Source organism: Emiliania huxleyi (genome assembly GCF_000372725.1).
Source record: "Emiliania huxleyi CCMP1516 unplaced genomic scaffold EMIHUscaffold_227, whole genome shotgun sequence".
Lineage (NCBI taxonomy): Eukaryota > Haptophyta > Isochrysidales > Noelaerhabdaceae > Emiliania > Emiliania huxleyi.
This window is the reverse complement of record NW_005200362.1, coordinates 25,885-39,334: the sequence shown is the minus strand read 5'-3', so window position 1 is coordinate 39,334 and position 13,450 is coordinate 25,885. Positions and strand designations below refer to the sequence as shown.

The 13,450-nt window shown below is 64.7% G+C and overlaps 5 protein-coding genes across 5 annotated transcripts; 2 read left to right on the top strand and 3 right to left on the bottom strand.

The window, feature by feature from the left end:
* Window positions 1–1,002: 1,002 nt before the first annotated feature.
* EMIHUDRAFT_235850 (hypothetical protein) lies at window positions 1,003–1,973 on the top strand (the record flags this gene model as incomplete). Its single annotated transcript, XM_005779761.1, has 2 exons — window positions 1,003–1,772; window positions 1,850–1,973. 2 exons carry the CDS (start codon window positions 1,003–1,005, stop codon window positions 1,971–1,973), a joined length of 894 nt encoding a protein of 297 aa, XP_005779818.1.
* A 304-nt stretch (window positions 1,974–2,277) lies between these two features.
* On the bottom strand, window positions 2,278–3,102 carry EMIHUDRAFT_235849 (Hypothetical protein; the record flags this gene model as incomplete). The annotated part of the gene is made up of 1 exon (XM_005779760.1): window positions 2,278–3,102. The coding sequence occupies one exon, from the start codon at window positions 3,100–3,102 to the stop codon at window positions 2,278–2,280; it is 825 nt and encodes a 274-aa protein (XP_005779817.1).
* Window positions 3,103–3,194: 92 nt separating this feature from the next.
* Window positions 3,195–7,321, bottom strand: EMIHUDRAFT_457182 (hypothetical protein; the record flags this gene model as incomplete). Its single annotated transcript, XM_005779759.1, has 13 exons — window positions 3,195–3,507; window positions 3,585–3,905; window positions 3,982–4,095; window positions 4,194–4,384; window positions 4,527–4,653; window positions 4,805–4,948; window positions 5,164–5,388; window positions 5,531–5,600; window positions 5,673–5,785; window positions 5,877–6,281; window positions 6,339–6,411; window positions 6,541–6,646; window positions 6,697–7,321. 13 exons carry the CDS (start codon window positions 7,319–7,321, stop codon window positions 3,316–3,318), a joined length of 2,706 nt encoding a protein of 901 aa, XP_005779816.1. The 3' UTR covers window positions 3,195–3,315.
* Window positions 7,322–8,350: 1,029 nt separating this feature from the next.
* EMIHUDRAFT_468866 (hypothetical protein) lies at window positions 8,351–11,268 on the bottom strand. The gene is made up of 11 exons (XM_005779758.1): window positions 11,260–11,268; window positions 10,645–11,173; window positions 10,443–10,576; window positions 10,343–10,372; window positions 10,104–10,190; window positions 9,960–10,057; window positions 9,639–9,769; window positions 9,333–9,403; window positions 9,097–9,156; window positions 8,876–8,899; window positions 8,351–8,804 (listed from the first exon to the last, which is right to left on the bottom strand). Exons 1-11 carry the CDS (start codon window positions 11,260–11,262, stop codon window positions 8,724–8,726), a joined length of 1,248 nt encoding a protein of 415 aa, XP_005779815.1. The 5' UTR covers window positions 11,263–11,268; the 3' UTR covers window positions 8,351–8,723.
* Window positions 11,269–12,518: 1,250 nt separating this feature from the next.
* On the top strand, window positions 12,519–12,974 carry EMIHUDRAFT_114661 (hypothetical protein; the record flags this gene model as incomplete). The annotated part of the gene is made up of 1 exon (XM_005779757.1): window positions 12,519–12,974. One exon carries the CDS (start codon window positions 12,519–12,521, stop codon window positions 12,972–12,974), a length of 456 nt encoding a protein of 151 aa, XP_005779814.1.
* Between the last annotated feature and the right edge of the window lie 476 nt (window positions 12,975–13,450).

Genomic DNA, 13,450 nt, shown 5'->3' with positions numbered 1-13,450 from the left:
GTAGTAACGCTGAGCGGTGCTGTGCGACGCCGCGTCGTGCGCGAGGCGACCTCCTGAGGCTACCTGAGCTGGCAATGGATGCCACCAGGACGCACGGCTAGCAGGAGCCAGTCGGGCATGCCCTGCTGTGGAGCAGAGCCTGCTGGCGCACCGGCGATACTAACTCAGCGCGCCGCGAGAGGCGAATCTGGGCGACTTTGGAGGCGCAGTTCTCGAGGTTGCCGTCGACGATTGATGTCGGGTAACTTGTCACTGCCGTCCGGGAAGCTCTTCTCTCAGCAGGCCGAGCGCCGTGGCATCGCGCGGCTCGCAGCGCTGTCGCGGCGCCGAGAACCCCCAAAACTCGCGAGACCTCGATACTAACAAAGACTACGATACTGGAGGTACTCGTAGGATTCCAAGCTCTCAGCGGGTGCGGGTGCCCTCTTTGGCTCAGTGGCAGAAGCGGCGTTCTCAGAGCGATTTTGAGAGGAAGAATTTTACCTAAAACTCCTCGCACGACACTAGGCACAGGACTGGCGCGCACTGGCACTAACACTGAGAAGAAGAATTTGACAAGGCATTCTCCTCCGAACTCGTCGCGCCGCGAGTCGAGCTTCACGGACAGCCATGGCATGGCCATGGCGGACGACAAGGCCGGCAATGTGGTTCAGAGCACTATCATCCGCGTCGACCACCTGTGCTGCCAGGGCGAGGCCGCCCTCGTCCGCCTTGCATTTGTTTCCTACTGACATCGAAAGCTAGCTCAAAAAACACACGTGGTGGACGGGGGTACAGCCGGCCGGCTGGTCCGACACCACGTACCATGCTCGAGCTCCGCCTCTTGAGACGTACCCCCTCTCCCTTTTCTCCCAAGGGGTCCCGTACCACGCGGAATCGACCCTATCCCGTGCTCAAGTGCTCAAGTAAAATAAAAATATTTTAAAGTACGTACACTGAATAAACCGCGTCCCCTCGAAATATTCAATTAATAGTCAAAGTGGTGGGCGTGGTCTCACAAGTATGCCGGTCGTCGTGCGCTCCAAGCCGTGGCAGCCACGCCCCCCCTGGCCAGCTGCTATCCCGTTGCGCATCTTCATGAGCTATCGAACTCACGGTGTGCCCTTGTACGTTCTCAAGAACTGGCACGTGCTCAACCCAGCGTTTTCTGTGGAGCTGTACAACGACACGGAGTGTCATGCGTTTGTTGAGGAGCACTATGGTAGCAATCTCGCGAACATATATGGCAAGATCCCGAGCGGACCGATACGCTCGGATCTATGGCGTGTACTTATACTGTACAGCTTTGGCGGAGTGTACGTGGACGTAGATGCTGAGCCTCTCGCACCCCTACATGAGTTTGTGACGCCGGATGACAGCTTTGTCACCAGTGTCGGAAGAATGGCTTCCTTCTATCGCCAAAGCGTCAATCCGCACCTGATCATTGCTCAGAGCGGGGAGGAGATCCTGAATGCAACGTTGAAGTATATGTTGGCAGCTATTCAAGGGGCAGGCGTTGCGTGGCAGGGCTCAAAGAGTTTCCAAAGCTGGAGCGTCTGCCCTGCCATGTTTCGCGCGCTAAACCAGACCTTCCCCAATTATGTAAAAACCGCTGGAACCCTTCGCAAGCACGCGGCGCAGTACAGGTTCTTGCTCGAGACCAGAGCATCACCTCGCGGCTTCCCCGAAAAGATCACTGTGGACGATCGAAGTCGCATTCTACTGTACAACAAACGGAACTTGAGCGTCTGGAGTATGAGCGCGAACGGCCTCTATTGGGGTGGATTCGCTTAGTACCCTGATGCAGTCCCATTAAATCTGAAGCAAGACATTGCAAGCAACCGAAGAGCTTCCACTGGCGCACCCGCAGCTGCAACGGGGCTTGCGCGCAGCAGATGAACAGAAGCTCAAACGACTTTTTGCCCCAGTGCAAAGAAGCCCAATGGAGCAGCTGGCGTATAAAGGGGCCACTGCGACACGGTGAGGGCGTGTAGGGCCGCGTTAGACCACGCTGCGAGCCTTGTTGCCAACACGAGAGGGCGCCGCCCAGTGACGAGGGCGCCGACCGCAAGCCGCGTCCTCGCCTTGCAATCTTCTTGTCCTCTTCATGCTGCATGGAGGGGTCTGGTTACCGCGAAGTCATGTGACGGCCCTATTACGTCTGCCCCTAAGTACTATAACCCCTAGACCAAAACCGGCCTCTGTCCAACCAGCTCTGTCTCCCTTTAACGAGTCTGGGCTGAGACCGGACACAACTCTAAAGCGGTTTGGGCTATCTCTCCGCCGCCGAGAGGGCTCTCAAAGCTCCGCCTTTTTTATTCTGGGCGCGTACTCCGGGATCCTTGGACAGATGTTGCACGAATGCGGGCAGTTGTCGAGCATGTAATCCTTGTCCAACTTGCAGCCCAGGCCCTCTTTGGCCGCTGCCCAACCATGGCAGTCCGTTTGGCGGTCCTCGCACGCGAGCGTGCAAAGGCCGCACAGGTCGGGACACAAGCGCATGACGGTGCTTGGGTTGCGCACGCACTCCTGCTCCCCCAGCGCGAGGCACTGATGGCGGTCGCGGTCGGCACACTTCTTCGAGCCGTGCTCCTTCTCGTCGCACACGCTGCAGCTAACCGGGCAACTCTTGAGCATGAAGCCCGGGTTCGAGTTGCAGTCGCCGTGAGCAGCCCACTGTGGGCACTCTGTGATCTTGTCGAAACACATTGAGGTGCATACGCCGCACGACACCGGGCAGGTGGGCAGGATCATGTTTGGATTCTTCTTGCACTCGCCTGATCTCGCCCACTGCCCGCACATCTCGTCCTTGTCGTAGCAGACGGGCTTACATGTCCCGCAGCTCGTGGGACAGGTCTTGCTCATAAAGTCCCGATTGATCTCGCACTGCCCTCCCTTGGCCCAGCCCTCGCACTCCTCCTCTTCATCGCGGCAGAGGAGGCTACAGGTCTTGCACGAGAGAGGGCAGAGCTTCTTGACCAACCCGGCATTCTCGCCCTTGCACTCGCCGTTGTTGGCCCACTTTGCACAGCTTACGTCCTTGTCGTTGCAATAGCCCCACGAATCCACGAGCCTGCACCGCAAGAGGGAGATGAGCGCGAGAGGCAAAGGCCTCGACCGCATTTGGCGAACGTGAGGGACGACCGACGACCGTCTAGGAGTCGATAGGAGCCCGCGTTTTCACGGCAACAGGACTGAGAGCTGTGATTTCTTGTCATGCACATCGTACTCTACAGTCATATCTACAGTCTTCTCTCGCGCCAGATCGCAGATGCAGAGGCGCGTCTGCCTCGCCCGCGACGCACACACGCTGGCGCATCTCCCATTCCGCATTAGTCAGGCGGTGGCGGCGAGCTGGAGCGCCGCGTTGGAGGCCAACGCTGGCGGGATGCGTACCTGCAACTCCCGCAGCTCCCGCAGGCGGGCGCGGTCCGCGTTGAGCACTGCCGCCCGCGCCTTGGAGCCGAGCGACGTGTCCTCGTAAAAGTTGATGGTGCGACACTCGGTCCCTCTCGCGAGGAGCCCTCCCTAGAGAGGACGAGCGGGCGAGCGGGCGAGCGTGAGTGCAGGTCAGGTGGGCCGCGTGAGTCGATCGGGCCCCGCGCCTTGCCAGAGCGGAACTCGAGCGTGTCGGCGAAGGAAATTGCGAGAGGCTCGGGCCGGCCGAGGCGCGACACCGCGTCCTTGAGCACCGTCACAAGCTCCGCCTTTTGCGGCGACGAGAGGACGAGGTCCGCGTCGCGGTCGCACTCCGCGGCGTTGACGCTCACCACGACAAAGCCGTCTGCAAACGTAGACATCGAGAGCCCGCTCAGCGCGGCGAGGGGGACCCGGTTGGTCTGCGCCCACGAGCCAGGCTTGAGCGTGTAGAGCGCGCGCGCCGTGACCAGGAGGATGCGCTCCTGCGACTTCGCCGCGCGGTTCACCTTGAGCAGGAGAAGGCAACCTCTTAACTCCAACGTCTGGCCCCTATCCACGCCCAAGCGACTACCGGCAGGAGACCTTGACAACCGTCGACGCAAAGAGGACGCCGCCGTCGCCGTGCCGGCTCAGCAGCTTGGCCACCGTCGCGTTCTGCGCCGCGCCGACGTAGTCGCCCGACCACTGCAGCACCCACTGCGGCGGAGGAGAGGAGAGGGACGAGGGGCGAGGTCAAGGGAGTGAGGCCAGGCAGCCGAAGCTGTCGGTGTGTCTCCCGAGCGGGTGAGTCGCACCGAGCCGCGCCGCCGCTTTTGCCCATTGAACAGCTTCTGGCTCTCGGTCTTGAGCTTTGCGAGCCGCTTTCGCGCGACGAACCGGCGGAGGCCGCCTTGCAGCATCTGCGCCACCACGTGCAGCCGCTGCTCGCGCGCCTCCTCGAGGGCGAGCAAGTCGCGCGGCGAGCGGAGGAAGACCATCGTGCGGCCTACACAGCAAGGCCCGCAGTGGGATCAGAGAAGGCACGAGGCGGGCAAGAAGAGGATGGATCATCGAGCGGCCGAGCTGGTAGTCTGTGATGCGGCGCGAGGCGAAGATCTCGCACGTGTCGGCGCGGGCGTCCCCTCCACTCGCGCTGCGCGGGAAGGTGGACGCGGAGACGACGCGGTAGCGGCCGGCGAAGCGCTCGAAGGAGGCGCGGTACGCGAAGCCCGCCCGCCGCACGCGCACATTCTCGACGAGTCCGAGATAGCGCACCTGGCGGACGCGGGGCAAGCGTCAGGCAGGCAGGCAGGCATGGCGGGGGAGAAGGATGAGGGCACGGCGGTGCTCCAGCGCCCCCCTGGCAAGCGCGACGCGGCAAGCGCAGTGGACGAGTCTCGGAAGCGTCGGCCGCCTGGTGCGCGACCCGCTCGGTAACAAACTTGCCCGCCGCCTTGTCGTCGTTTGGCTTGATGCAGCGGATGTAGTGCGGCTCGCACGCCGAGATGGTGTCGACGAGCGCCGCCATCTGCGCCTTGAACTGCGCACCGGCCGTCGCCGGCCGCGCGCCCTAGGCACGTTGCGGACACGTCACAGACATGCCATGGAGGAGCCCGCCGGATGAGGGAAGAGCGCGAGAGGGGGTGGGCGGGGCGTGTTTTGTGCGTGTGTGAGCGTGCGTCGCGGCGCCTGGCCGCCGCCGCCCGCGGCGCGGGGCGACTTGGTCGCGGCCGGGGGCAGGAGCTCGCGGATGAGCGGGCAGGAGGACTGGGCGCACAGCTCGACGAGGTCGCGGAAGAGCGTGTCGCGGTTCTTCTCGAGCAGGCCGCGGCACGAGTACGACACCTCGCCGGCGTAGTGCACGATTGTGAAGTCGCCGCGGAGCGCGCCCCCGGCCGCCTTTTCGACGCGGAAGTGGCCATGCCCCGAGAGGCGCGCCTCTAGCTTTGAGAGCAGGCTCTCGTCTGTCCCTTTCGGCATGATGGTCTCCTCGTCCGCAAAAGCCAGCACCTACGGGACACGTTGCGGACACGTCGCGGACACGTCGCGGACATGCGTCTCCCCGTCTGCAAAGGCGCGGACACCCCGGAGATGGCTTAGGGGCAACTCTCGGCTGTTCGCGTGATCTCGGCGAGTCGCGGCTAGTTCGGACCCCAGGCGGCCTCGCCCCCTCGATGAGCTTGCAGACGACCAGGTTGTCGAAGAACTGGACCGGCGACCACCTATTCAGCGCTCCAGCCCATCACGCCACGGGCGCTGCTTTCGAGTCGCGATGAGGATCGAGAGCGAGGCACTCGATCCCCTCGCGAGCGTACACCTCCTGCTCCGCGCGCAGGGTGAGCGAGATGAAGCACTGCTGCAGCTTCTCGTTGGCAAAGTTGATGCACAGCTGCTCGAACGAGTTGCTCTCGAGCACCTGCGCGCGAGGGGAGGGCGGCGGCGGCGTGGGCGGGGGAGGGACGGGGGCTGGCGGCGATGGAGGCGGAGGGCGAAGTGACCTCAAAGCCGTAGATGTCGAGGATGCCAATGCTGGCCGAGGACGGCCCGCCGGGAGCGATGCACTGGTTTAGCAGCAGCACGAGGTGGTCGAAGCCGCGGGCGTAGAGCGCGCGTGCCAGCGCGTCCCTCGTCGCCGCGCACTCCTCGGCGGCGAGCGGCGAGGTGATGCGCTCGCCGAGGCCGGTGCTGATGGTGCGGTGCGTCAGACTCTTCGTCAGCGTCGCCACGTCCACGCCCAGCAGCGGGGCCGCGTGCTCGAGCGCCTCGCGCGCCGCGGCGTCGCGCGGGCCAACCTCGCCGCTGCCAGACGCGGCGAAAGCGACGTTGCCCAGCCATAGCACTGCCGAGACGAGGCGCAGGATCGCCGACTGCGTCTCCTCCGCGAGCCCGACCGCCGCCATCGCCTACAGGAAGGTTCCGAGAAGGCTCCGAGAAGGTTCCGTGCGCCTGCTCCGCCCGACCGCCGCCATCGCCGAGCGCATCGCGCCGTACTCGCGCGCATCGTCAAGGCCACGCACGGTGGCGCATCCGGACCTGTGGCATGGGTGGGAGCAGGGTCGCAGTGTGTCGAGAGCACCGCGTGCACACAGGGGCTACGAACACGGCGGCCACAGTTGAACGCAGTGCAAGTCGGAACACACGTGTCTGTTCCGGGTCGCGCACCGCTGCAGCATTGCGTACCCACCGGCTGGAGCGAGGCGGAGGGCTTTCCGCTCGGCATCGGACGCGCCCGCGATAAGGTAGTAGAAGACGTGGAAGGAGCGCTCGCCTAGTTCGCCATTAGTTGGTCATAGCTAGGTTCGGGTGGCAGAAGACGACGGAAGGAGCGCGAGTCGCCGCTGGCTGGGGTCAGCACGCGCGGCTTCTCGAGCAGGTAGTTTGTCACGCGGCCGCCGACAATGCCCCCGGAGGGCGAGAGCTCGACCGTCATGTACTTGCCGAAGCGCGACGAGTTGTCGTTGCGCACCGTCTTTGCGTTCCCAAACGCCTCGAGGAGCGGGTTCGAGCCGAGCAGCTTCTCGTGGATGGGACTGCGCGAGGCAGTGGCGCCGCCGCCGCTGGAAGAGGATGTCGCAGCAATGTACTCGAGCAGGCGCTTGGCCGCCTCCGTCTTGCCCGCGCCGCTCTCGCCGCTCACCAGGATGCACTGCCGAGAGCACGCGCCGCCGGCGTGGCTCGCCTTGAGAGCGGTGTCGGCCACGGCAAAGACGTGAGGCGGAAGCTCGTGCCGGTGTCGCGTCTGGTACTTGTTTCGCAGGCCGACGCTGTACAGGCCGTCGATGGGCTTGAAGGGGTTGACCGAGATCACCACAGGGCCAAGCCCCGTGTATATGCGGCCCTTCTTGAATAGAGCTTCAAGGTTGGCGACGACAGCCGCCTCGCCCACCTCCTCGAGCAGGACGAGGTCGTCAACGCATCCAGCGGTGAGGAGCCGGGCGTCCATTTGTGGTGCCGCCGAGCAGAGCGAGCGGGACTGAATGGAGAGCACTTTCAACGAATGGCGAGCGGTCGCGGCCAACTTCAGTGCCTATTTGTTTCTTTTTTGTGACCGACGCGGTTTTCTTTTTTTCTCGGTTTTTTTCTAAAATGGAAGATACAGAGACGGCCCAGGAGACGGAGCAACCCCGGATTTCTTCCTTGCCGGCCACCATTCTGTCAATGCTGGCCGTGCTCCTCTGCGCCGCAACAAGCACTTCCGCCTTCTCGGGCCGCGCATTCGTGCGCTGTCCGTCTCCGCGGGTGCGTCCCGCTCTCCTTCAGTTCGGCGGCGAGCGCGATGCGGCGGCGAGGGCGGCGGCGAGAGCGGCACGAGCCGGCCGACTCGCACAGGACTTGCCTCCGGCGCCCGAGGCGGATGCCATCGCCGCGCAGTCCGTCGCACAGCGCCTGCGGGGCGCGCGGGCACCGGAAGGTGCAGCTCCGCAGCTGCTGGATAGCGATGATGTCGCGAACGTGCTCGGCGAGTTTGCGAGGAGCGACTACGTGCGACAGCTCTGCGACTACTGCAATGTGCAGCCGACGGACTATGGCACGATCCGGTGCCTCTTCAAGTCCGTGCGGACCGATGGCGCAAAGCTCGTTGTGAAGCTCAATCCCACGGTCGAGCAGCGTAGCGAGAAGCTGCTCGATCGGCTGAAGAAGCACCTCCGAGCAACGATGCCGGCGATCAAACAGATTCACTACGAGCAGGGGTCTCCGCCCACGACACGGACCATCATTGTTTGAGAGCAAGCGTCGGGGGTCTCCGCAGATTGTGGATACAGCGAGGATAGCCCGAGCCGTGCGAGACGGACACGGAGAGACGTCTTACTTACTTAGTTTGCGCGAGAGCGGAATCTCTCTCTCTCGACGAGTCTCGTCACGTTCTCTATTCTCTTTCGGCTGACCTCGGTCTAGCGCTGTTGGGCCCCTCTAGGTGTACGTGTACAGGTGACCTCGCTCTGACCTCTGTTTGCCAGCGGAGTTCACCACAAAACAAAGCAAAGTCTTACCAAAGTCGAAGTCCGTAGTCCCGACCCACGACTCGTCTCACCTGCCTCCGCGGCGTCGCCGTGCGTTGTGCCCACAACACAAAAAAAGTCACAAACGTTCACAGCTGCTGCAAGGTGTCACCCACGACGCACGAAAGGAGCGCTGCCGAGCGAGAGGAGGGCCCGCCTGCACAGGCCGCCGGCCGCCGCCACGCTGCTCTCCACGAGCCCGAGCGACGCCGTGGCCCGGCCGGCGGAACGAGCAGCGCGCACGCCCTCGCCGACCGTGCCGGCGCCGGACTGCGGCATTGCGCGACACGCGCGGCCCCCTCGCCCGGGCGCCCCTCCCGCGCCGCCTGGGCGAGCGCCCGCGGGCTAGTCCTCGATGCCGGTGAGCCCGTCCTCGGGCGCGGGGAAGTCGTCGGGCATGATTGTCATCAGCTCGTCCTCCGACACCTGCTCACACGGGCAGCTGCTGAAGAGACGCCGCTCACAGCCACGGCGGTCGTCGGCTCGTCCTCCGATACCATCCCGTTGGACGAGGGAGACATCTGTCGCGCGCGCGCGGGGGGGGGGGGGGGGACGTCAAAGGAAGCACTGGGAGGAGTCTGGGAGGAGTCCAGGGAGCACGGTGTGTCTGCGGTGTGTCGTGTGTCTACGGCGTGTCTGCGGCGTGTCTGCGGTGTGTGAGCGGTGTGTCTGCGGCGTGTGAGCGGCGTGTGAGCGGCGTGTCTGCGGCGTGTCTCGCCTTCTCGTTGAAGACGCGGATGGCGGAGCCCATGCGCGCGAGGTCGATCGCGTTGCGCACCTGCGTGCGCACGGAGGGCGGGGCTTGAGGTTATGAATCTGCGCAGGCAATGTCTCTCTTTCCGTCTGCCTCCTGACGAGACTCCGGGAGGGTAGCAGCACAGAGGCAGAGGCACCGCAGTGCTGCGACGGAGGACATGGTCCTTGGTCCGTGGGCTGCGCATCTGGGGTGCGCACCGTGCGCGCGTTGGCAAAGAAGGGCATGCGCTTGCGCTTGGAGAGGTAGTCCTTGAGCGCCGGCTCCGCGCCTGCACGAGAAGGGTCCGAGAAGGGTCCGGGAAGGGTCCGAGAGGAGGCTGCTGCTCGAGCTGCTCCGCGCCAGGGCCGAGCTTGTACTCGAGCTCGCGGCACATCACCTGCTCGCCGAAGGGGGGAGGGGGCGAGGGGGCGATCCGCGGGGGGTTGACACGGCGTCGAACACACAGCGGGCGGGGCGGCGGCGGTGTGTCCGGGGGCGTGGGGCGCCGTGCGGCGCGTCGCGACTCTCGGCGGCTCCGGGCGACACCTTTCCAATCTCGACGAGCTCGTCGTCCTCGTAGTCTGGGAACTCGATGTGGTTGCCGATGCGCGAGGCCATGCCTGCGAGGGCAGAGCAGGCACGCGCCGGAGGTAGCCTAGGTGGTTGCTCCGGAGCTAGGAAGTGGTTGCTCTGGCGATGGCGAGGGCGGCGGCGGCGCAAGCGGTGGCGGCGCAAGCGGTGGCGGCGTCCGAGGCGGCGGCACCCGAGGCGGCGGCGTGGGCGGCGGCGGCGTGGGCGGCGGCGGCGTGGGCGGCGGCGGCGTGCCGGGGATGAACGAGTAGAACTTGTCCATCTTGTCCTTGTACCCGGCGAGGACGACGATGAGGTCCTCCTTGTTGTTCTCCATCACGTTGAGCAAAATCTCGATCGACTCTTGCCTACACTTAGTTACTACTCACATCTCGTCATAGACTAATTCAAGAACAGACCTCGACCGACTCTTGCCCGTAGTCGCGGTCGTTGGCGGCGTTGTACAGGTAGTACGCCTCGTCGACGAGCAGAATGCCGCCCATCGCCTGGAGGGGCAGGCGGCGGCGTGGGAGGCGGCGGCGTGGGAGGCGGCGGCGTGGGAGGCGGCGGCGAAGGCGAGAGCGAGCGCGGCGGCGGCGAGGGCGGCGCGGAGGGGGCGGCGGCCAGCGGCGTGGGCGGCGGCGGCGGGAGACCGCGCCTTTTTGACCATCTCCTTGGTCTTTGGCGCCTACGGGCGTGTCTCGGACGTGTCGCGGACGTGTCCTCGACCTCCCGACCGCCTGCCCGGCCTCGGGCGCCGTGTGGCCCACGTACTGCCCCACCAGGTCGTCGCGCGTCGCGACGACCACGTGCCCCGTGCGGCAGTAGCCCATCCGCTGCAGGATCTGGCCCATGCGCAGCGCGACCGTCGTCTTGCCGGTGCCGGGCGCGCCTGCAGGAAGGGTCCGAGAGGCTTGCGCGAAGGGTCCGAGAAGGGTGCGAGGTCTCTCCCTGCCGCGCCGGTGAAGCCCATGTGCAGCGACGGGACCGACGTCTCGAGCCCCAGCTTGAGCCGCATCTTGTCCACAACCAGCAGCGACGCGATCTCGCGCACGCGCTGCTTGACCGGCGTCAGCCCGATCAGGTCGTAGTCGAGCTTCTCGAGGATGTCCTTGACGCCCTCCTTGTACATGAAGTCGTCGACGGTGCCAGCCTTGACGTCGTCGGGGATCTGCGTCAGCAGCGCCACCTTGCGCGCGCGCTCCTCGCGAGCGCGCTGCACCGCCTCCTCCCGCGCCGCGATCGCCTCGCTCTCCAGCCTCCGCTCAATGTCAGCCTCCTTGAGCTTGTCGGAGAGCTTTGCTGTTTTGAAGTTGGGATCGTTTTCCACGCCGCCCCACTGCAGGCCCGGGCCGCCGCTGCCGCCTATCCCCGCCGCCGCCCCGCCGCCCTGCATGCAGACCGCCGCGCGGCCGGCGGCCGGCGCAGGCAGCGCTGCCGGCGACAGCGCAGCTGCGCCGGTGGCGAAGGCAGCGCAGATGGAGAGAGCCTGCGAGGGCAGGGCCGGTGGGCGCCTCAGTCGGGTGCGGAGTGGCGGCGGTCGTGGATGGGTGATGCGGGCTGATCTTGGATCACCATTCTCGTCGACCTTCTCAGCAAAAGAATTTTGCCTGCGCACACCGGGTACGGGACTGGCACTACAAAGGACACAGCAGACGGCCCCCTCAGGGGCCATCGTCATCGAACAAGTCGATCTCTGCACGATTTAGCCCTCCCGAGCCGTAATCCTCCCCAAAGGGAGCGAGCTCCGCGCGCTCCTCGCGCTCCTCCTTGCACCTTGGCGCGCCCCTTCGCCGCCCGCCGGCGGCGGTTGTTCGCGTCCGCCTCTCCAGCAAAAGAATTTATCGGCCCGCCGAGCCGCACGCGCTTGACGGCGAGGCGGCTGGTGCTGCAAACACGTTCCGTGGCCGCAAACACGTCCGAGAAGGAGCCCTCACCGACTTTGGTGCCGAGAAGGACGGCCACCGCTGCCCTCGCACTTTTCGCTGCGAGCGGTGAAGGCCGCGCGGAGGTGCCAGCGAGCGGCGTTGAAGCAGTCGGAGATCATTGGAGTGGAGACACAGACGGGAGTGGATTACGTAGAGCTCCCTTTCACGACACTGGCACGGGACTGCCCCACTGGCACTATGCACACAAACAATGGTATTGCTAAAAATCTCTCTCTATGCACAGGAGACACAGAATAGCTCCGCCGTTCATAGAGGCAACCGATGCGAGTCGACTGGTGTGTGTCGTCGTGGTTTCGTATCAAGAATACTCACTCACTCACAAAAAAGAGACACAACCGAACTGAGGCGCCCGTGGGGACCCCGCACTTCCCTTCCCCCCTCGGAGGGCCGGACTGAGGCGTCGAGGGCCCCGCTCTTTCCTTCGCATAGCGGCCACTCTTCGGATCGCTGGTCGAGCGACCCGGGGGATGCCCCGCGCGCCTGACCCAGGCGCGAAAACGAATCTGCGAGGCGTGGCCGCTCACGCGGCCCGATGGGGAGGAACGGGGCGAGCCCCCCTCCAACCCACCCGCGCTAGGTCCTGGGTGACGTAGGGGAAACCCGGCGAGCCTCGGGAACTAGCCGGGGCAGTCGGAGAAGTGGCAACTCCGTGCACTGACGGTCGGCCGCCAGAAAACACGCCTCCGTGGCTCGGGTCACACCAAGCCTCGCTACCCAACGCGGCCAAAGGATATCCACCTCGAGAACCTCGAGAGAGAGACAGGCAACCGAGTGAGAGTACCCGACAGCGTAACGCCATCCACCACCTTGCGCTCGGCGGCGGCGCACCGCGAAGCAGCAGAGGGTGGGGCGCGCTCGCGCGCGAGCTTTCCCAGAGCAACAGTAATGGGCAACGCCGCCGCGACGCTCGCCATATCGCTCGACCAGGAGGCGGCCTACTCGGGAGGAAGCCTCAGCGGCCGCGCCTACCTCTACGTCAAGGAGGAGATCAAGTGCACCGCGCTCCAGCTCGAGGTCTTCGGCGCGGAGTTTTCTCACGTGCACTGGACGACACAAGAGACCCATGGCTCGGGGGAGAACAGGAAGACGGTCACCAAGCACCACCATGCATACGCACGCCGTCACCTCCTCCGCGTCGTCGTGACGCTCGCCTCCTTTCCGAACGGTTCGCTGCCACCCGGCTCGTACGAGTTCCCCTTCTCGCTTGTGCTCCCGTCAGGCCTTCCGAGCTCGATGTACGCGGCTGGCGGCGGCGGAAGCTGCAAGATATCGTACAGCGTCAAGTCGCACGCCAGGTCGTTGACCTCGCGGCGGGCCGTCGGACGATCGAGGCAGAGCTGAGCGAATGGGAGAGGATGCTGGCGAGGACCGATCTAGACGCCGCCTCGAAGTGAGGGAGTGCAGGTGAGCATCGACGAATATAGCATCGACGAATATACGTCAACTTGTATACGGGCTTCACCTCACAGCACACTGCACACAGCAGTACGCATTTTGTAAGAGTTGATCTATACGGGGTGTGGACCCTGAGTTGACCAGGGGTTGTGCGCTGGGCCCTCCTGCTCGGCTCCAGCCAGTAGACAAGTCTTGTCATCAACAGAGTAGATGGATCTGACCTCGGGGCCGATGTGACCAAGCGCTGGTAGCGTGGTTTAACCTCAAACCCATGGTCTCACAGTGTGCCGGCAGTCGCCGAGCAGTGTCGCTCACACAAGCCGCAGCACAAGTGACTGAGGGCCAGTGAGGGCGAGCCCATCGCTGTCACAGCTGTGGCAGCCGCACAATAGGCTGTGTCAACTGTGCAGAGTGTGTGAGCA

What these genes read in the sequence shown, in the direction of transcription:
- EMIHUDRAFT_468866 (XM_005779758.1), bottom strand. An exon ending in GGCAGTACGTGGGCCACACG is followed by an intron (nt 10,373 to 10,442) that starts GCGCCCGAGGCC and finishes ACACGCCCGTAG; the next exon opens with GCGCCAAAGACCAAGGAGAT. An exon ending in CTCCCTCGTCCAACGGGATG is followed by an intron (nt 8,805 to 8,875) that starts GTATCGGAGGAC and finishes CCGTGTGAGCAG; the next exon opens with GTGTCGGAGGACGAGCTGAT.